This window comes from Narcine bancroftii, chromosome 12, assembly GCF_036971445.1.
Source record: "Narcine bancroftii isolate sNarBan1 chromosome 12, sNarBan1.hap1, whole genome shotgun sequence".
In the NCBI taxonomy this organism is placed as follows: domain Eukaryota; kingdom Metazoa; phylum Chordata; class Chondrichthyes; order Torpediniformes; family Narcinidae; genus Narcine; species Narcine bancroftii.
In genome coordinates this window covers 95592688-95615186 of record NC_091480.1, presented here as the reverse complement: position 1 = coordinate 95615186, position 22499 = coordinate 95592688, and the positions used below count along the sequence as shown (strand labels likewise).

The following is a 22499-nucleotide window of genomic DNA, read 5'->3' as shown; positions in this document are numbered from 1 at the left end:
GCTTCTATAATGTACCTTAAACGACATTAAAAGCAATGACAGGCGGGTTTCACCTGATTTTATCGATTCCAAGTGAACCTTTCTTTTACCTGATACTGTGGCTGGTGGGTGGAAAGGAACCTCCTTTCAGAAAGCCTGCTCCCCAACGTGATTGGAATTCCTTCGCACCCCTTCTCCCTGCGGGCGTTTGCTGACCGGCGAGCCGCTGGAAGTCCGACAGTTCTGTGGTGGGCTCTGATCTTGCGGTGCCCTGCCGTCCGCCTCTCCCTCCCTCTCTCTCCCTCTCCTTTCCTCTGCGGGTCGAGACTTGTTCTCTGGAACTCTCGCCTTCAGCGATCGACTCCGGCTTCCTGGTAAAAAGCACGAAACGCAAACTTCCTCAGCCAACCCAGTTTCACTATCAGTCGAACATTCTCACTTCATTTCTCAAAACTACATTCAAATAACACTGGTTTGAAATAAAAGATCACAATTAATGAAGATTGTTATCCAATGCAACTCATTGTAATGTAGCACGTGTAACTTTTGGCAACAACTGGGTGAACTTTGAAGTTCATTAAAATTATGAAAGTTGGGTACATTATCATTTAATAGAATCCGACAACTCTCTCAGCCCCAGAGACTGCCCAGGATCGGAGAGGTTCACAAGATTTAAGAGCAGAAGTAGGCCAATCGGCCCGTCGGGTCTGTTCTGCCATTTAGTCACTTGACCCAGTCTCTCCGATGTAGATATTTAAGGTGAGATAGATGATCCTCTCGCAATGGTGGCCCAGATAGGATGGGCCTATGATATCTTCTATTCTTACCAATACCATGGAACATTTTGTACAAAGGCATACAAGTCAGGGCCGGGGGAGGAGGTGGAAGACCACCCCCCCCCCCACCCCCCAATTCAATCAAAACACTGGGGAAATTTTGGGCAAAGCTGGGGAGATGGAAACCTGAATGATTCAGCTCTCCATCTCCTCAGCTTTGCCCGATCTCATCTTCCCTCTTTCCCTCACAGCCACAGCCTTACTTTGTACTCAGCAGTATCCTGCCCCATGGACTATTGGCAGGGTGGGCTTTATTCTATTGCGCATCCACGAGTGCTGGCGTGTGCCCCCACAACCCGCTCAGCACCTCCATCCCCGTTCAGCGTGCAGCCCTCTCCCTCCCCAGCTCAGCCAGGTCAGCACGCGCCCACCCCTGCTCAGCCTGATCAGTACCTGCCCCCACCCCAACCCCGCTCAGGCTGTTCAGCATACCAACAGCCGGTTCGCGGAGGAGGCAGCGGCCTGTGTCCCAGCCTGGAAGTGAGATGTGAGACAGCCCAGGCACTGAGGACTCCGTGTAAAATTTCAGCTAAATCAACCCGTTAACCAAAGAGTCTGCATACGCCTATTGTTACGAGCCCAGAGGACCCCAAAATCCAGGATCAATAGACATTCACCAAGACAAATTGTTTCTAATCATCTTTAAACATGGAAACAGAATCAAACTTTAACTTACCTATTATTAACTTAACCCCCTTCTAATTCTTAGCACATATGTATGAAATGTGTGCGTGTTTAAGTTCAGAAACGTTCTTTGATTCACAGTCCAATCTCACTTCTCATTCCTCCAAGTTCACTGGTTGCAGGCGATTCTTCTTCTGTGCACAGAATTTAACATGTATAAAATTCACCAGGCTTTGGTGCTCGAAAGGTAAATGGTTACTGCTCAGGAAGGTTCTTTTTGGTTTTCAGAGAGAGATTTGTTGTTCCAGGACATCCACAACTCCACTGTGTCTTGCTGATGAAACTTGCTCCTTTCAGGGTTCTCCAGATGGTAACCTCTTTCTTTCAGGTCATCACAGAGTTCCTTTTGTTTCTCTTATTCCAAATGAAATATTAGACAGCCAGTCCTCTCCTCTTGCATGAGCCAGAAGGGCTGAGACTAGGCCGTCTTCCACTCTGGGGCTTCTTGCCAGCTTTTCCTGATTCAGTTCCAGATGCTTTTGCTGGGTGAAACCCAGTCAGAGTGATCGCTGCTTCACTGAGACTGAGAGAAAGCCTGTTTGAAGCTCTCTGCTTGCAAAAGCACATGATCCTCTTACAGCAGCAAGTTCTCCTTTCAGACAATATGGGGCTCCAACAATCTTTCATCTGTTGCCTTGATAAACAACAATCCATTAGTGAAGTCTCTTGAGTGCTCTTCAAAGCTCTTGCAAAAAAAAACCTGAAAGAAGCCATTGACAAAACAGAGCTCCAGTATTTCAAATAAGATCTGTTTTAAAATTTGTATGTAACCTTCTCTAACAAACCTTTCCCAATTTATCTCCCAAAGACATTTCTATATACTCTGTCACACTATGAATTGTCAGCTCACTGACAATATCATTTGCTGCTTCATACTTTGGATCACTTGGAAAACTGAAAGTCAAAATATCTTTGTGTGAAATGAAATTAGATTTCTAATAAATTCAACAGGACAGGGAGCATCTGCAAGACAAAGCAATGCAGTTATTCAGGACAGTGCTGTTCATGATGACTTCCAACCTTTATTGGCATCTACCGCACTTCATGAGGAGTTTGAGGAGATTCGGTACGTCACCAAAGACTTGCAAATTGTCGTGCGAATAAAATCTTTCACAACTGGAGGGAGAACAAACATTTTTATTAGCTTATAACTAAGGGTAGGGTCTTACAGTGGTCTTCAGAAAGGGTTCTGGGTTTAGGTGGGAAACCAGGGTTATAGGTGAGCAGATGGAGGCAGGGTCAGCCATCAGCACCACACCCTATCATTCACCCCTTTTGCAGAATTTAGGGTCTGTGAATGAAGTCAGAGAACATGGATTCAGAAAAAAGTTAAAAGATATAGTTATTTATAAATTTACAGATTTAAGTGGTCCAGGGATCCTGGTGGACCGGCTTAGCAAACTCTTTGGTTTTCCTGGTCCCCTTGTGAGGGAGGAGAGACGGGCTGGGTCTTCGGCTCAACGGTGGAGGGGAACGCACTTTCCTCTTAAACCAGATCCATTGAGGCCCTGACTGGGGGTGGCGAGAATGAGCTCCATGGCTCACAGGGCTCCTGAGGCAACAGACCCTCTGGTGGAGACTGTGCCCTCCCTGCTATCAGGGTACTCCACATAGGCATACATGGGATTGGCGTGGAGCACTTTTACCTTTTACACCAGGGGGCGGTCTTGCTTCTCCTCACCTGCTTTCTGAGAAGGACTGATGAGCCAGGTTGGGAGTGTAGTTCCCAATGTCGACCTTCTTTCAAAATTGAATAGGAGCTCGTGAGTAGTGTTGGTCACCATAGGAAGTACTTCCTGCCAAAGTGTGTCTGGAAGGCCTTTTGACTTCAGAGCCAGTTTGACAGCCTTCCAGACCGTGGTGTTCTCCTTTTCATCCTGCCCATTCCCCCAGGGGTTGTAGATAGTAGTCCTGTTGGACGTGATGCCCCTTGCCAGCAGGTACTGATGTAGCTCGTCACTCGTAAACGATGAGCCCCGGTCGCTATGAATATAGCTGGGATACCTGAACAGGGCGAAAATGGAATCTAGGGCCTTTATGACAGACGAAGTGGACGTGTCTGGACATGGAATACCGAACGGGAAGTGGGAGTACTCATCGATGATAGGAAGGAAGAAAGTGTTCCCATTCGTGGAGGGGAGAGATCCCTTAAAAATCGACACAGCCATTCGAAGGGCCTAAATGACGATCAGGTGCGCCTTTGCAGGGCAGTAGAAGTGCGGCTTGCACTTCACACAGATGTGGCAAGACCTGGTCATTTCCCTGACGTCTTCCATAGAGTAGGGCAGATTGCGTGCCTTGACAAAATGAGCCATGTGGGTAACCCCTGGATGGCAGAGCTCATTAAGCAGAGACCACAGTCGGTCGGTGTGTGCAGAGGCACAGCTTCCTCTGGACAAGGCACCTGGAGGGTTATAAAGGGCTCCTGGCCGATAGGCAATGTCATAATCATAGGTAGAGAGCTCCATCCTCCACCTAGCAACCTTATAATTCTTGATTTTGCCCCTTTTGACATTATTAAACATGAATGAGACAGAGCACTGGTCAGTGAGGAGCGTAAATTTCCTACCAGCCAGGTAGTGTCTCCAGTACCTCATGAGTTCGACAATGACTTGAGCCTCCTTTTCCACAGAGGGGTTCCAGAGCTCGTGACCTTGCAATGTCCAAGAGAAGAATGAAACTGGCCTGCCCGTCTGGTTGAGGGTAGCGACCAAGGCTATGTCTGAAGCGTTGCTTTCCACTTGGAAAGGTACATTCCCATCCACCGTTCCACCCTGCACACAGCATCTTTCAGCTGCTCCCATCAGGAAAAAGATACAGGAGGATCAGAACCAGCACCACCAGGCTGAGGAACAGCTTCTTCCCACGGGCAATGAGAATGTTGAACGACCAAAGGAACTGCTACATTAACCACCCGAGACTCTCATTTATACAATATCTATTTATTTATTTTTACAGATATATGTGCCCTGCATATGTATTGTTTATCTGTATGCATGTTATGCCTGGTTGTGTGTCTGCCTGTTTTTGCACCAAGGGCCAGAGGACACTGTTTTGTCAGGTTGTACTTGTACAATCAGACAACAATAAACTAAATTTGATGTGACTGTATTACTGGCACAAACCACGAATTTCATAACATGTACATGACAATAAATTCTGACTTATCCTTTACTCATTGCTCAAACTACTTGCTGTGAAATCCATTTGGGTGCGTTACAGATCCAATCTCACCAATTTTTATTATATAATTTAAAGAGGTGTGGTTGAACAATATTTAATTCATATTTCCCAAAAGGAAGTTGTTCAAACTTCACAACAAACCTGCACTTCCACTTTCAACCACATGATGGCATCCACTGATCACAGAGCTTTGGATTCTTACTGTAGTCGCTTTCAGGTGGCCAGTATACCCCAACGTCTTCTTCTTTCTTTGGCTTGGCTTCGCGGACGAAGATTTATGGAGGGGTAAATGTCCACGTCAGCTGCAGGCTCGTTTGTGGCTGACAAGTCCGATGTGGGACAGGCAGACACGGTTGCAGCGGTTGCAGGGGAAAATTGGTGGGTTGGGGTTGGGTGTTGGGTTTTTCCTCCTTTGCCTTTTGTCAGTGAGATGGGCTCTGCGGTCTTCTTCAAAGGAGGTTGCTGCCCGCCGAACTGTGAGGCGCCAAGATGCACGGTTTGAGGCGATATCAGCCCACTGGCGGTGGTCAATGTGGCAGGCACCAAGAGATTTCTTTAGGCAGTCCTTGTACCTCTTCTTTGGTGCACCTCTGACACGATGGCCAGTGGAGAGCTCGCCATATACCCCAACGTAAAGCTGCTAAAAATACCCAAATGCGGCTATTGGGAAGCCACCTGAAAGTGGAGAGCCCTGACCTGAGGAGTACTCAGGTAGGTGTATTCTCGCTTCCAAATGCTCCCCCCATGGCACCTGAAAACGGGCGGGACCACGGCCAGTCAACAGGAGCCAGCATTTGCTCCGCGGCACCTTTCCCCGCTGCAGACCTTTCAGGTGCCAGAACAGCGCCTTCAGCGCTGCCGGCTGAATTTCGCTTCGCACACACCTGCAGCCAGCTCTGGAGCCGCATTCTCCCAGCTATTCTTCCACCTGAAAGCGGCTAATGAGAGAGTTTGCTCCTCAATGATCAGTAAAATGGAGATTGGAGTTAAACAGGAAAGTCGGCAGATACCATGCCCTTCAAAATATTGGTTATCCTTTACTTACTATAGATGCTGCGTGGCCTGCTGAGTTTCTCCAGCACTTTTGTGCTGGTCATTTGCACACTTCACATTTTCAAAAGTTGCATGATTGACCTTGCTATACACATCCAATATAGGGATTATTTATTCATTTGCAGTATGACAGAATTTTCCAAAGATGAGAAACAGAAGTAAAAAGTATTATTCTGCCTTATATTGGAAATGCAATCAAGGTTTAAATTCAAATCAACTAAGACAGAGGTAGGTAGGTAGGTAAGTTGTTCCCATTGGTAGGGGAGTCTAGAACTAGGGAGAATAGCCTCAACTTCAGATGAACTCATTTCCAGAGGCTTTGAAGAGGGTCCCAAAGAGGGCAGAATTAATGTTCTGTTTAAAATCACCACCTTCCCCAAAGAGATACAGGAACTTTTTCCACTTAGATTGCAGGATATAAATATGAGAAGTTATCGTTTTAAGCTGAAAGGGGAAAGGTTTAAGCTGAATGTTAGAGGGAAGTTCTTCACTCAGAGAGTGGTGGGAGTGTAGAATGAGCTGCCATCTGATATGATGAATGTAGGCTCGATCTTGAGTTTCAAGAATAAGTTGGACGGGAAAGGTCTGGAGGGTTAGTGAATGGGAACAGGTCAGTGGGACTAGAAGGGACAAATAGCCAGTTTTTCTGTGCTGTGGCGTTCTATGGTTCTAAATGAACCCCTCTCTTTCAGTGGATAGAATTGGAAGCAAATTAATTAAATCTTACGAAGTCATGTACTTACAACTATTTTAATTTACTCTTTATTTAATTCAATTAGTTTACCATTTTTTTTTCTTTACAAGTACCTGCAGCAAGTAAGAATTATGATATATGTGTACATGGTAGAAATGTGTCTGATAATAAACTCAATATTCATCTGTCATTATTTTACCAGAAGACGGTAGAGAAGATTGGTATCATGAAGACAGAAAATTTAAGAATGACCTAAGCTGGTTATCAGGCAGTCTTCATTTCCCAAAAGTTAAGGACTTGTGGCCCAGACAGCAAGCTGGTTCGGTGAAGGTTGATCTACATGGGAGCTGGACCTGTTTCCATGGCAGACATCAGGCTAAATATTTTATTTTTTTTACAAAGAGGTGTAGCCTGATAACGTGCCCTTCTGGTCCACGAGCTCATGCCGCCCAAATACACCAATTAACCTACAAACCCCATAAGTTTTTGAAGGGTGGGAGGAAACCAGAGCACCCGAAGGAAACCCATGCAGGCGTGGGAAGAACGTACAAAATCCTTACAGGCAGTGCCGCATTCAAATCTGGGTCACTGGTAGGGTGCCCATTCCAAAGGAGGACATGGTCATATATGCTCCTTTGGAATGACCACTGGACTGTAATCACATTAGGTTAATCGCTTCTTTAACCTGATTAACATTATATTCTATTAATTGGGTCTGATGCTTTCTCCTGGGTCGCTTGGAGCAGAATTTTGCGGTTTATTTTAACTGACCCACATTTCTAATGATTTCTTTCTCGAATGACTGGAGAGTGTGGGAAGGAGGCTATTAAAAATACCCCTCTGCAAGATAGGTACTATCTCAGGTGATAAAATACGTCCACATTTTGCCTCATGTCTTTGTCTTTAATTTTAAGAACCACCATGTTCTCAATGATATTTTGTCACAAAAGGAAGTCGGTTTGATCGTTGAGCGAGGTGGGATTCTTTCTCCAGAATCGCAGATGTACACAGTTGAAAATAGGCCAGATTTCTTTTTAACTAGAAACCTCAAGAACTGTGGTCATTGCTTCAATCTCTCCAAAATATCCCTGCCTAGAAATCTGTCCTCGATTTATGGTGTTAAAGATGTCACATAACGTCGTCAGAATGCTGAAATTCATTCAGCTGGTGCCAGGTCGATGGAAGGGGAAATAGTTCAGCGGGTGTGGTCAGTGATCAGATAGTAAGCTGGGCAGTGTCAATAAATAGTTGAGTCTTGAATGGTCAATGTGAGCAGTTCCTTTGGTCGCTCAGCATTCTCACTGCCCTTGCGAAGAAGCTGTTCCTCAGCTGGCTCTGATCCTCCTGGATCTCTTCCCTGAAAGAGTCTGGGAATGAAAGAGTTGGAAGGCCTCCAGAAATCAAGAGTATGGGTGTATTGGAGGATCAAAGGGTTCCAGGCAGGAACAAGAACATTTATGTATAATGAGTGAGTAAGGAGAAACCGAACCAATATAAAGATGAAACATGTCTGCTTTGGGTTTCGTTCAGGCTCCATCATTAAAACCTTCTTTCCACAGCAATGCTACCTAACTGAGTATGCACTCATCTCCCTGACAATATATCTATACACTGAGAAACAGCATCATTTCTGGGAGACATCAGGAGAATAACCTTGCCTCATTTTGGAAAGAGCTGAAATTCCAAAGTGATGCAAAGGCATTTTCATATTTCACTCTATGGTTTGTATATTTTCAGATACTCACCACAGCAAGTTTATTCACTATCCAATTGCGCAAGTACAACCTGTTGGAAAAAAAACGTTCTCAGTGCAAAACCTGCAAACACACAACCAGACAATAACACACATACTGACAAAGAATACAAATGCAGGATTAATAGGTTTGTAAAAATGAATAAATATTCGAGCCTCAAGTGGTTAGTGTGAGTAGTTCCTTTGGTCACTCAGCATTCGCACTGCCCGCGAGAAGAAATTTGTTTCTCAGTCCGGTGGTACTGGTTCTAATACTCCTGATGGGAGCAGATGAAAGATGCAGTGTGTGGTGTGGCACTTAACAATTTTGCGCGTGTGACACTTGAGACATTGATCCCAGTTGATAACGTTGACGGGAGGGGGGGAGGGGGAAGAGAATACCCCAGTGATCCTCTCTGCCACTCTTGTGGCCCTCTGGATTGACTTCTGATCCAAGTCTCTACAGCAACTGTACCACACTGTAATGCAGTCAGCCAGGACTTTCTCGATACAGCTCCTGTAGAGGAATGACAGGATGGCGACTCATAGCCTTTCCTACTTGAGTCATCTCAGGAAGTCTGGTCACTGTTGCACATTCCTGACAAGCAAGTAGATGTTCTGTGTCTGGGATATGTCATTTGTTAAGTGGACTCCAGGGAACTTGGTGCTCTCTACTCTCTCCACTACAGAATTATTTATGTGTAGTGGAAGGTGGTCTCCTTGGTTCTCCTCAAGTCCACAACCATCTCCTTCGTCTTGTCCACATTGTGAGTCACACCAGGTCATGAGATTTTCCATCTCTTCTCTGTAGTGCAGCTCCTCACAGTTGTTGACGATGCTAAGGTTGTATCATCCGCAAACCTGATGACTTCATTGCAGCTGGATCTGGCAAAGCAGTCAAGGGTCAGTTGCATGGACACAAGCTCTGACAGGAGCCAGTGCTCTGCGTGACAATGCTTGATGTTCTGCTACCAACCCAGAGACTGTGGTTATTTCTACCCATGAATGCCGTCTGACCTGCCGAGTTCCTCCACCAACTCTTTGTTCGCATTTGGACAGATATATGGATAGGAAGAGCTGAGAAGGATATGGACCAAATGCATTCAAAATGGGACTAGTCCAGTGTGATAGATTATGTTATATTTTAGATTGTATATAGATATGTTTTAAAGGAGATAAATTGTGACAGGTTTTTTTTTAAGTGTAGGTCACACACAGATACAAACGCTTCAAAACAGATCTCATTTAAAATGCCAGAGCTTGGCTCAAGCCAGACGTTCCAGGCTCCGAGTGCCTTTGTACGGATTTCACAAGTAGTTGTTAATTGGACATGCTGTGGAGTAATGGATTATGGTTTTGGAAAACAACAGATGAATGGACTCTGAAGATTAGGTCCGAAGCCACAGTCTGTCTGAATGTAGTTTGCTGTTCTAAGAGGATCATGTGGTTTAGAGACACAGAGAGAGACAGAGATAGAATATTCAGTTCTACAGTTCAGCAGCAGTTGGGACTGGAACAGGACAAGTTGGCAAACCTTTGGAAAAACCCCATTTTGAAGATGGGTTGTGAGTTCTTAGTTCAGCCTGTTCAAAGAGGAGATGGCTGGTTGTTTCACCTGAGATAAGGGAAACAGAAAAGGAACTCTGTGGTAACCTGAAAGAAAGAGGTCATCATCTGGAAAACCCTGATGGGGCAAGTTTCTTCAGCAAAACACTAAAGTGGTTGATCGGAAGAAATTAGTTTGTGTCCAACGAGCAACAAATCTCTCTCTGAAAACCGACAAGAACCTTCCTGAGCGGTAACCATTTACCTTTCAAGCACCAAAGCCTGGTGAAATTCACAAATGTTAAATTCTGTGCACAGAATAAAAATTGCCTGATATCGGTGAACTTGGAGGAATGAGAAGTGAGATTGGACTGTGAATCAAAGATCTTTTCTGAACTTTTACACATTACACACATGTGTGCTTAGAATTAGAAGGGGGTTAAGTGAGATTAAGTTAATAGTAATAATTTAGAGTTTAATCCTGTTTTCATGTTTAAAGATTATTAAAAGTAACTTTTGTTTAAGTGATCATTTGTCGGTGAATTTCTATTGCTTCTGGGTTTTGGAGTCCTCTGGGCACGAAACACCAAAATGCCAACTTGCCACTGATAAGTTGGAACAAAATGTCTATTCTACGCTGCTTTACTCTTTTATCCCAAGAGAAATTAAACAAACTATTGGCGTGAGTTCCAATGCACAATCATTCATGTCATGCCACAATCCATGTCACAATCTGGAGTAAATCACAAAATTCTGTAGACACAGTGGCTGAAGAAAAAAAAAACAAAATGCTGGAGAAGCTCAACAAGTCAAACTGTATCCTTTATGTAGCAAAGACAAAGATGCAGAACCCAGGATTGAGCCCTTCATCAAAGTACAAGAAAATGTCAGTAAGCTGCCAAACAAAAGGGGGGTGGGGTGGTAAAGACAGGAGAAAGGAGGGAGGGGACAGCAGTAATTAGGGGGAGGAGGGATGGCTGGGTGGGTGCAAGAACTGGAAAGACAGGAAAATGAGTGGAAAGAAAAGACGAGCAGGTTTAATGGAAAGCAGTAAAGTCAATGTTAATGCCATCTGCCTGGAGGGTACCCAGCTGGAAAATAAGGTGTTGTTCCTCCAATCTGTGGGTGGTCTGCGTGGGATATTACACAAGCATGAGTGCAGGTGTGACTTGGAATTGAAATGGTTGGCCACTGGGAGGTCGCTGTGGTTGCAGGCAAAGAGGAGGTGCAGAGCAAAGCGATCTCCCAGTCTGCGACCGGTCTCTCCGATGTAGAGAATGCCACAAAGGGTGCACCAGATGTAGTAAATAAGTCCTATGGATGTACAAGTGAAGTGTTGCTTCACATGAAGGCTTGTTTTGGGCCCCGGACCGTGATGAGGGAGGAGGTGTGGGCGCAAGTGTTGCACCTCCTGCAGGCACAGAGGGGTGCAATGGGTGGGAAGGGATGATTGCACGAGGGAATCAGAGGCAGCAGGTCCCTGCAGAAAGCCAAGAGAAGAGATGGAAAAACATGTCTGGTGGTGAGATCCTGTACTAAGTGCCAGAAATTCCAGCAAATATGCTCACTTAACATCAACTTTGCTTTGAATCAATACTTCACACTAAATTGCATCGGATGCAATTCTCATCGAAAGTCTACGTGAACACATAGCTCTCAAAACACAAACCATTTTTCACATTGAAATATCTTGCAACTCTCAATGGTGAGGCACAATGCCACGGGGTCACCATGCCAGGGATCTGGGTTCAATCATGACTTTGGACGTCATCTGTGTGGATTTTCCTGGTGAACATATGGGTTTCTTCCAGGTGGTTCAGCTTCTTCCCACGTCCCAAAGATGTGTGGATTGGTGCGTTAACCTGCCACTAGTAAAATGCCTTGGTTGTGTAGGTGAGTGCTAGAATCTGAGCAAAGTTGCTGAGAATCTGGGAATGATAAAATTAGATGAATGTGGGATTAGTGTGATTGGGAACTTGGTGGACTCAAGTTCTCATCCTAAATCCATTATAAAGTATGAGAGTTAGTAGACAAGGTGATTGAAGCAAAAACCCAATTCAAGAGAAACCCAGCAGGTCAAACAGTAAACTTTTATAGCACAAAGATAAAGATACATTACCAACTTTCCAGGCTTGAGCCCTTCATCAAGGCATTTATTGGAAGTTGAAAAGCTTTGGTACAGAGAGGAAAGGCGTTGGTTCAATGCTGTATGTGGTAACAGAGTTAAGGCTGACTTGAAACCAATCTAAGATGGGAAGAGCGTCTGCGACACCCTTAGAAAAAGTAGTGAGCTGATGAGTTGTAATTGCAACGATTTAAAGGTGGACTGTTGCTGAGCGGCTGCTTGTGAGGTTTGAAATATAGCTCTGAGTCGAACATAATTCATCCAGGAGGAGGGATCAAATGGGGTGTCAGAGTGCAATGTTTCTACCAGGAAGCAAGCATAGTGGTTTTGAGTTTGGAAATGCTGTACCACAATTTCCTCACGTAATTTGACATCAAAATGGCAGTGTCTGCGGAAGTCGCTTCTGAAAAACAATGCCGCAGTGAAGAATCAAAGCTGGAAATGAGGCAACATGCATAGAAAAGTAGGTTGCAAGTTAAAATGATTAAGTTGTCAGTGAATATGTACAGGGCACGAATAATGATTACGTGTGTAAAAAAATCCAAACTCTGCAAAGAGAACTAAAATATCTGTAGAAAAGAAGAAGGTTCAGTCATGGGAACAAGAACAAATACATGACCTTTTACTGAGCAAAACTGAAAAACTATATTTTGTTAATGGGAAAACTTCATCGGTCTTCTACGAAGTACACATTGATCCAGGTGGAGTCTGGGCAGTTAAAATTGGAAACTACCAACCCTCTTTCCTGAATGCAATTTCAAATTAAACTTCAGAACTTGCTTGTTGAAAAGTAAGGCAGAAATATAACCAGAAAAAGTTCTGATCCAATATCATTGCAACAGGTGGAATTTTCCATCAGCTAGCCTCCTGTGAAAGGAAAAAAAAGTTACAGTACGATTTTGCATTAATTTGACTTCATTTAAATTGTGAAAAGAGAGAAGAATTGCTCATTTTCTACAAAATGTCAATACTTCATCTTCCCTGATCATCAGACACAGTCCATTCAAATAGCATTCCTCAGCTATCAGGCTAAATATTGGCCAAGCCCAATCTTGTCCGCACGTGTATTGTTACCCATCCTCACCATTGGATTGTGGTGTATAGGAGCCATGATAAATCTTCCTCCCCCCCACATCTCAGCCCATCCGATGACTTGTCTGAGATCATGTGACTAATTGCTAAGAATTTACACAGTCCATTTGGTCCAAAGCTCGTGATGGTATTTATATACCACTTTCACCTTTCCGCAACAACCATCATTTAATCTTGCCAACTAACCTTCACTTCTGTTCACGTCATGTACTTATCCAGTTTCCCTCACAATGGTTTTAGTGGCAATTCATCTCAACAGATCCTTGTGGGAACTAATTTAGCCTTTGCCCTCTAAAAAGATAGTGGACGCAGCCCAGGCAAAAACTTCCCGACTTATCAATAACATCTACAGGAAACCGTGCTGTCAAAGAGCAGCAGCAATCATCAAGGACCCACGCTGCCCAGGACTCGCTACCATCAGGAAAGAGGTATAGGTGCCATGAGACCCGCACCACCAGGTTCAGGAACAGCTCCACCATCAGACTCCTCAACAACAAACTCAATCAGGGACTCATTTAAGGACTCGCGCACTTTATCGATTTTTTTTCTCCCCATTTTCTCTGCCTTGCAGTTTCTTCACATTTGTTATCTGGTTACAGCTCTTTATCCGTTTTCATGTACATTGCGTACAATTTTTCATTTGCACTACGGACTACTTTGTAATTCTACTGCGCCCAGAGGAAAAGAATCACAGGGATGTATGTGATGCCACCTATGTCCTCTAACAATAAATCTGATCTGAATTTATTGGACATTCTCATATTTGTAGCTCCAAGCTTTAAAGTCCCTCATCTGAACACATTTTCAGATATTTATCCAGCGAAAATGTATTTTAAAGCCTTTTCTATTTGATCACCTCTCTTGTCTAAGTTTATCTCATTTTAGCTTTATTCTTGTAAACCTCCTTATGCACTTTTCCCCAAAACCTTTTTGGAATATTTGATAATATACAATCAGAGACCATAATTAGCTGCCCCCCCACTGCCACTGATGCCTTTTGGAAAGAGCAGTTGAAAGCCCTGCATCATCCATGCAAGTCTCTCATCCTCAAACATTGATCCAACTTCATGGATAAATATCAACACAAGAAAGGACTCATTTCCTCAATCATCTCACCCCTCACATTCTATGAAATTATTTTTGCCTCAGTTGACAGAGAACAGTCTTAACTTTACCCACCTTTTCTCATAGTTCCAATCCCTCATAGCATCCTGATAGACTGCCTTTCTATTTCTTCCAAGTCTTCAGAACTTGATGTGGAAACACTTGGGTACCCACAGAAGATCCAGAGACAATTGTGCGACACTGGCAAGGGATCAAGACCATAACAGATCACCTTGCGAATTAAAGACAACTATGCCTCTCTTCCGGACAGACTGAACACGGTTTAATGAAAACAGGCTGACACTGAAGAAAGCCCCACGTCCCCCTGATGAACGGGGCCCCTGGATGGCCACTGCCAAGGTGAGAAATCTATCCAAGTTGAACCCACAGAAGGCATTGGGACTGGACAACACACCTGATCATATACTGAAAGACTGCATAGACCAACTGACGGAAGTCATTATGGACATCTTCAACAAGGCACTGCAGCAGTCCATCATCCCCGCAGGTTTCAAGATAGTCACCACATGCTGCTTCCTCAGGTTGTACCTGTGCAATCAAATGATAATGAACTTGAACCGGTCATCAAAGTTAAGTGAGGTGATGCAAATATCTTTTTCATCCTTCATTTGGAAGTTGATTTTGCCAAACTGCATCAGTTCTTGGACTGATGGTGTGCTGCCATAATGTCTTGTGCTTGATCCCCTGATGAAACAAGGCATTCTTCATGTTACACCTAGTTGGGTTTTCCCTTCGACTTGCTTGCAGATCATACCTTGCCTATAGATTACCCAGGTGTTAGCATTACCCGGGAGGATCAGTTTGTTCACCTGCGGGGAAACAGTTTGCAAAGTATTCCTCTTGTGAACTACCTCTTGGTGAAGGCAGACACTGGATTGTGGTGAATTAGATCATCAACATAGAAACTCAGCCTTCGGACAAGCGTGCAAAACATTCGAAGATCAAGACCATAGGCCTGGCACAAAGCTATAGTTAAACTCAAAACAGCATTCAAAGATCAAGACCATAGGTCTGGCACAAAGCTATAGTTAAACTCAATCTGCTTGAGGAACTCAATGAGTCAAGCTGCATCGGGGTGGGGGGGGGGGGGGTGGTGGGAGGAGTTGGAAAACAAGAATGGTTGATGTCTTGGGCTATCAGGGATTGGAATTGTGTCTCTTCATCAAGTATGGGAATGTAAAGAAGGGAAGCCAGTGCAAAGAGGGCAGGATGGGAGAAGCACAACAGGGGCCCAGAGAACCAGAGATATGTGAAGCATGACGGACAGAAGCAGATGGAGCCGTACAGGGTGGGGTCAGTGATTCACAGTCGAGGGCTGCCAGTTTTGGATTCTGGTAAGTAGAAAAGGGGAAAATAGAGGTATAGAGAGACCAGATGCAATCAATGGGAGGAGGGTGAGAGAGAGAAGAATGGAAGAATCCAGTGGGAAAATGGAACCAAAGAGGGGAGAGGGGCAAGATGAGAATGGGTAGGGGACTGGGAAGTTGATGGGAAAAGGTGGGTATCTGAAATTGGAAAATTCTAAGTTCATACCATTGTGCTGTAGACCTGCTCACATGCGCAATATGAGGTCTAATTCACATTGGGCTTCACTACTGGCAGTTGATATTGCAGAATCGGTGGGGAATGGGATGCCATTGTGGACAGAAAAGTCTGTGCTTCGTCTCACAGACGTGGAGGCTGGTGGAGTGAAAAGCAAGGACAAGAGGAGCCCTATCCTGTTTGAAGGGGTTAGGGTTTGGTGGTGAGAGCAGAACCCTGGGAAATGCAGGAAATGTGCAAAATGGCTTTGTTAACCATAGTAATGGGGAAGCTGTTCAGATGTCCTAGAGTGGAAGGCCTCATCTTAAGAGCAGATGTGGCAGAGGCAGAGAAACTGGGAGAAAGGGACAGCATTATTTCAGATTGGGTGGGAGGAGATGTAATCAAGGTAGTTGTGAGAATAGGTGGGTTTGTCATAAATTAATTTCAGAGCAGATGGAGGTTAGTAGCGAAGTTAATAAAAATTGACTGACAGAGCCCCAGTGAAGTCATCATTGCAACAAATGAGGAGTTGGAGGATGATGCCAGGGTGGTTTGGAACAAGGACTATTCCACATAGCTGGAAGCTATGTGACTGCCTGTACCTACACAGCTGATTGGAAGGAAATGAGAGGCTATTTGGGATGAGAACAAGTTTTCCTAGGTACCCGAGGCTGTTGGTGGAGGGAAACTGGTCAGAGTAACGTTGTGGGATGAAGCAAAGGGCTTTGAGACCTTCCTCATCGGGGAAGGGTACGTACAGACTGACATCCATGGTGAGCATGAGTCGGTGGGGATCAGGGAAGTTGTCAAAGTGGTGAAGGACATGGGAGGCGTCCCAGCAGGAGGCGGGGAAGGATCTAGGCAAGTGGAGAGAGGATGGAATCAAGTTACAAGGTAATAGGGTTGGTGCAGCAACAACAGACAGAAGCAATGGGCCCACCAGCACAGTCCTATTTATGGATTTTGGATACAAGATCTTTGAAAGTGTGGGATTGGGACCCTGTCAACTTGGAGGGGAGATCTTCTCATGCGATTAAATCTGGGAAACTATGATCTCTGCTCTTACCTTTTACCTCTGAAACCTGGACTACCGATAGCAGATACCTCGGAACAACTGAAAAAAAATACCACCAAAGCCGTCTCCATAAAACCCTCCAAGGATTAAAAATACCAAATCCTTTCCAAGCATTAGTTACTCTCAGGTAAAACAAAGACTATTTCAAGGGGTCACTGCAAAGAGATTACCAGAAGAGGAAAAGGTATAACCCAGCTTGAAGATTGGTAAGGTGACCAACTCCTAGAAATGACCACCTCTAAAAAGCAGCAGGACACAGAATGGTATTAATAACACTGGACAACAAAGATTTCGCTTCCTGAACACTGAGTGTACTTTATGGATTTTGGGCTACTGATTCTGAAAATCACCTTAAAATTTTCCAATCATATACCATTTTCTTGGCAACCACAGAGTACCAAACTACATCCATCTGATTGACAACACATTTCAAGCATCCAAAATCATGAAATCAAGCATGTCACTGAAAATTCATCTTCTGCATTTGCATTTGGACTTCTTCCCTGCTGACCTTGGTGCAGTCATTAACCAACATGGTGAACGGTTTCATCAGGACATTGTGACCATAGACAAGCGGTATCAAGGCAACTGGAATCCATCAATGTTGGTCTACTACTGTTGGATACTGACACGAGAGGCATCAGATGCTGAGTACAAACGAAAAACAGCGTAAAAACATTTTAAGGTCAGTTGAACTAATGCAATGTGTCAACATCCATTATGCAATTAAACACACTAAAGTCAATGAAAGTTAACTTCCTATGTCTGAAATTATCTTTATGTTCAGTATGAATTTATCTACTATAACCCCCAATCTTTTTTCAGGAAGCAAAACTTTTGAAAACATTGGTTATCCAGTTTAACCTCGACACTGCGCCAGTGGTACACAGCAAAAAGCACACACCACCTCACAAGTTGACCTAATCACTGTAAGGTAAAAACATCATGAGATGGGACCGGAGAAGGAGTCACCCAGTACTAAGGAGTAACAGAATGCAGACGTGACTTTGTCCACTCAAGATAAGCTTGGCACTAACAAGAATGATGTGCAGCAGGCTAACAGAGAAGGGTAGCAACAGTTTATTCATTGGACAATGTAATGGTATGATAATTTACTAAGTACGTATCCTGAGGTATAAAAAAAACACCACTTGCTGATAACGGCAGAATGCGCCTTCTCCAACTAACACTGTTAGTTGCAAGTGTTACAATCCGGTAATAAAGAACAAAGAACCTTGATTTCGACTCAGTCTGGTGTTTGACTCACTCATTCATGAACAAAACAGACCTAACATCACCCAATCCACTTGTAGAAGTGTCTGCAGGTTCCTACATTATCTAGTATTGTGAATTCTGACGTGGCTAATCAGTTGACCTCTATCCTGAGGGGCTGCTCAAGAGGGAAATACACCCAATCAAAAGCCAAATGCTGCAGACTCTAGAAACATTAGAAATTTGAATGTTATTATGTGTAGCAGGATAAAACATGGAGCATTACATCATAGTACAAGCCCTTCAGCCCACAACGCTGTGCCAACCTCTGTACACCTACTCATCAACAATCTAATTCTTCCCTACCTCACACCCATAACGCTCTATTTTTTGACATCTCAGTCTTTTGAATGTCCCTGTTGTACCAGCCTCCACCACCACCACCCCCAGAAATACAGGTCAGGCATCCACCACCGAGTTAAAAGAAAGCTTACTTTTGAAATCTTCCCTAAACATTCCTCCATTCGCCTTAACTAGATTACCTTTGGTATTTGCTATTGTCACCCCGGGAAACAGGAGCTGGCTGTCCTCCCTAGCAAGGCTACTCGTGATCTTGTATACTGTACCTCCATTAAGTCCTCTCTACCTCTTCAAAAAAATGCAGTCTGAACTCAGCAGGCCACGCAGCATCCATAGGTTAAGATACATAACCAACATCTCAGGCCTGAGTCCTACCTGCTGAGTTCCTTCAGCATTTTCTCATGTTACTACAATCACAGCATCTAAACTATAGTGTTTTACTCTTCTCTTTTATTACTCAATAAAGTGGAAAAACTTCATTAAATTTAGACATACATCACATTTTGGCCCATGAGTCTGATCTGTGCAATTTACACCCAATTAACCTACATCCCTGTTTTGAATGGTGGGAGGAAATTGGAATGCCTGGGGAAAACCCACACAGACATGGGGAGAATGTACAAACTCCTTACAGACAGCGCAGGATTCAAATTCCTGGCACTATATATGGATTGTGCTAATCGCTATGCCAGCCCTGCTGCTTCATTGTACTGCATGCTTTCCAGGCAATTCAGTGTACACTTAGTACAACAGGTAGTGCAAGATTTTATTTTTCCGTTTTTTTAAGTGCAGGAATTATGTGATGTAGAAAAGTAACCAGAGTTAAACATTTCTGGAAGATGATCTTTCTCCAAAATGAAAGCAATGTGGCTCAAACATGCCAAGCCAGGAATCGAGCCTGGTTGTGTGGTATGAAGTATAACTCAGAGGTGAACATAACAGAAGAACACATCCAGGAGTAGGATAAAGAGGTTGTAAGATGCAAGAGAATTTATTTAAGGATTACAGGAGCTGCGGTAGCAAAGCAAATTCTTTGCCAGCATTGTGTTGCAGCTGTACTAAACATTGGAACAACTACCCTTGGAGCTTTTTGGAAGTCCTGGGTCACAGAGCTATACCAAGGATGTCATTACCCTGGGAACTGTGTGCAGAAATGATTGAGAAGCATTACTGGGATTGGAGAGCTCAAGGATAAGCTGAGACTTCTCCTCCTCACTCCCCCCCACTACAGCCCAGAAGATAATCTTACAGAGATACAAATTCATGAGAGGCATATAAAAGATCAATGCTCAGTCTTTTCCCATGGTAGGGACATCAAAAACAGGGGGCACAACTTTAAAGTGAAAGGTTTAAAAGAGACCTTGATAGCGATGGGGAATGAGCTGCCAGAGGAGGATGAGGAGGAAGGTACAATTGCAATATTTAAAAGACGTTTAGATAAGTACTTGGATCGAGGGTGATGAACCAAACCCAGTCAAATGGGACCAGCTTGGATGGACAACTGGCTTGGCAAGGACAAGGCGGGCCAAAGGGACCGTTTCCTTGAATGCGTCTATTGGGGGGGATCCAATGAGAAGGGGGCTGGAGTGAAAGAGAAAGGACTGGAGGACTGGAGCAAAAGTTGACCAGTGAAAAAATAGAAAGGGATAGAGAGTAGAGAATCAGACTATTCACACCAAACCCTTGCCTTTCATTAATTAAAGGGAATTGATACCAGTTTTTTGTGAACGGTGGTGATTAAAGCACACAATAAGCAATAACCCTCTTGTTTTTCCCTTATTTCCCTCCCTCCTCCCCCAACCCCTCCCCCAATCTTTGGTTATCTGCCACCAACCACTCTGTCTCCCAACTACACCCCTTCTTCCTCAACCTTACTCCTGCTATTGTTCAATCCACCAGTCATTTAACTGGCTCTTCATGCAGGCCGTCCTCCCCCCCCCACTTTTCACGCAGGCCGTCCTCCCCCCTCTCTCTTCACGCAGGCTGTCCTCCCCCCCCCCTCTTCACGCAGGCCGTTCTCCCCCTCTCTCTTCACGCAGGCCGTCCTCCCCCCTCTCTCTTCACGCAGGCTGTCCTCCCCCCCCCCTTCACGCAGGCCGTTCTCCCCCCCTCTCTTCACGCAGGCCGTCCTCCCCCCCTCTCTTCACGCAGGCCGTCCTCCCCCCCTCTCTCTTCATGCAGGCCGTCCTCCGCCCTCTCCATCCAGACTCAATGAAGGGTCGCCATGTGAAATGCCAACGCTCCAAAGGTGCTGCCTGATCTACGGAGTTCTTCCAGCAACTCTTATTTTTGCTCCAGTTTTCTGCATTTGCAGTGTCTCAGGGGCTTTATGAATCCCATCAGGTTTTACACTTCACCAAAACCTGACAAGTTTTGGGTGGATAGACAGTCACATACTATGAACTTAAATCAGACTCTCACACTTTATTTCAACATTTAAAAAAAAATCAAATATAATTTGACAATATTCTGTTAAGAAAATAGAAATGACTATGTAGCCAGTGTTTAGTTAATTTAGTCATAATCTAATTCCAATGAAAATCGTAAGTTTTATAATGCAAAAAAAAAAGCTAATGTACAAAAACGTACAAAAGTTATATGACTGTTAGCCCCTACTACATTTGGAAGACCAAACAGGTTTGTTATAGGAACTGCAAGAAGAAAAATCCATAATTTTGCTGCAATTTGAATCCCTGTACTTAAATACCGATCTGCAAAAATGTCAGCGCATTTTTTATTAACATGCGTACAGCCCAGATTGTAACTGTTGGAATTAATGATATTTATAAGTGACAGCAAGTTTACCACAGGGAAGGAATGATGTGTATTGCATTGCACACAAAAGTAAGATTATACACAAGTACAAGTATCAAGATGTATAAACTTTCATTTAGGATGCTCTTGGTATTAGCGGAATTACTTTCACTAAGTTTGGCACCTTTACAATTTCACATCTAAATTAGCCAAAACTCCCAATGGAAAACAGCGTAATTTCACAACTAGATTTGTTCTGATTGAAATAGAAAGTTTTATAAGATGGTTTTAAAAAGAACCCAGCCATGTTAAACATCAGTAATCCAATTGTTTTAGAAATTGTCAACTTCAAACAACAAAATACATGAAACTTTATCAGGATTAGACAAGGAAGATAGTGTTTCCACCTTTTTTGGAATGAGTGTTAACATGGATAATTTGTCAAGGTGAAAAACTAAATATATTGTGTACTTACAAGGCTTCATTTGGAAAGTGCAGTTTAAAACAGCAAGGTCAAGTAAATCTTTACAGTTAATTGCACGTACATTATATACTCTCACAAAGCGCTCATGTACAGGTTTGAACAGAGCACGTATGCATTTAAAAAGAATTTAAGCATTTTATATACAAAAGTTGGAAATCTACAGCACCGATAAGCGAGAATGCACCTTAGCTGCAGACCATCTTCCCATAATGTAGGAGTAGGTTACATCAAGTTCTGAATCTACACCAAAGATGAAGCATTTACATTCCTTTTGTGGCTGCCGTCTCTCGAAATTAACTGGATGCTGATCTTCTGTCTTGCAGGACCAATTGAACAAAAAAATAATTTTGCATCAGGGTTTACATTGCCCACAATTGGTAGGAATTCAGGAAATTTTCTGCACACAATTCATCCTCATCCCCTTGCAAGTTCCTCAGTGCTGGTAAGTCGCTAATGCTCCATTTTATGCTCTTGGTACCTTTGTATACGCTTACAGCGTGGACACGGCTGGACACCAGTCTTACAAGCCTTGTGGAAGACAGTCCTGCACTTTTTGCACCTGAGCAGGAAAATTTTAAAAGAAAAATAGATCCTTTGTTAGACGTGAAACATCCCTCAATTATTTTGGAAAAAATAATGTTTTTGTCAACTAGAAAGAATTGAGGTTTATTTAAAAATTGTGAGCAAAGAAATATTTGCCTGGATACACTAAAATTGAGAAAAATGAGGTGATCTCTGGTTCATTTAGACCCTGGATGAAAACATTTTTGCCTTTAACCAGATGGTTGCAAATCTGCAAATTTCTCTGCCTCAGAAGCCCACTGATGCCCATTTGTTGAGTATACAGAAAGCAGCGACGAATTGGACAGGCCTCAGGAATAGCTTTTTTTTTGTTTGAACAGAACAGGTTCAAGGAATTACTTGGAAAATAGCTGGTTCTATATCTCGGGTTCAAAGAATAGTTTCAATGTATGCCAAACGCCATCTAAGCTACTGCTTGCATCTTTAATACAAAAGGTCACTTAACCGAATAGGTTAACCT

The 22499-nt window shown here is 43.7% G+C and overlaps 2 protein-coding genes across 6 annotated transcripts in view; both read right to left on the bottom strand.

Annotated features, from left to right (window-relative positions):
- LOC138746664 (rho GTPase-activating protein 27-like) overlaps positions 1 to 179 on the bottom strand; it is a 148503-nt gene extending 148324 nt beyond the window's left edge. For all 4 annotated transcript variants that reach the window (XM_069904951.1, XM_069904952.1, XM_069904953.1 and 1 more), the window contains exon 1: positions 90 to 179. The gene's annotated coding sequence lies outside the window, so the exon portion shown is untranslated. The remainder of the gene's footprint in view (positions 1 to 89) is intronic.
- Positions 180 to 11833: 11654 nt separating this feature from the next.
- Positions 11834 to 22499, bottom strand: part of plekhm1 (pleckstrin homology domain containing, family M (with RUN domain) member 1) — a 48499-nt gene continuing 37833 nt past the window's right edge. Inside the window, exons 12-13 of one of the 2 annotated variants that reach the window (XM_069904949.1) lie at positions 14443 to 14576; positions 11834 to 12698 (exon numbers count right to left, since the gene is read on the bottom strand). In XM_069904949.1, the coding sequence (XP_069761050.1) occupies positions 14447 to 14576 (130 nt within the window). In that variant the 3' untranslated portion in view covers positions 11834 to 12698; positions 14443 to 14446. Of the gene's footprint in view, positions 12699 to 14442; positions 14577 to 20623; positions 22017 to 22499 lie in introns of those variants that run through there. The other variant, XM_069904950.1, reaches the window with a different exon arrangement.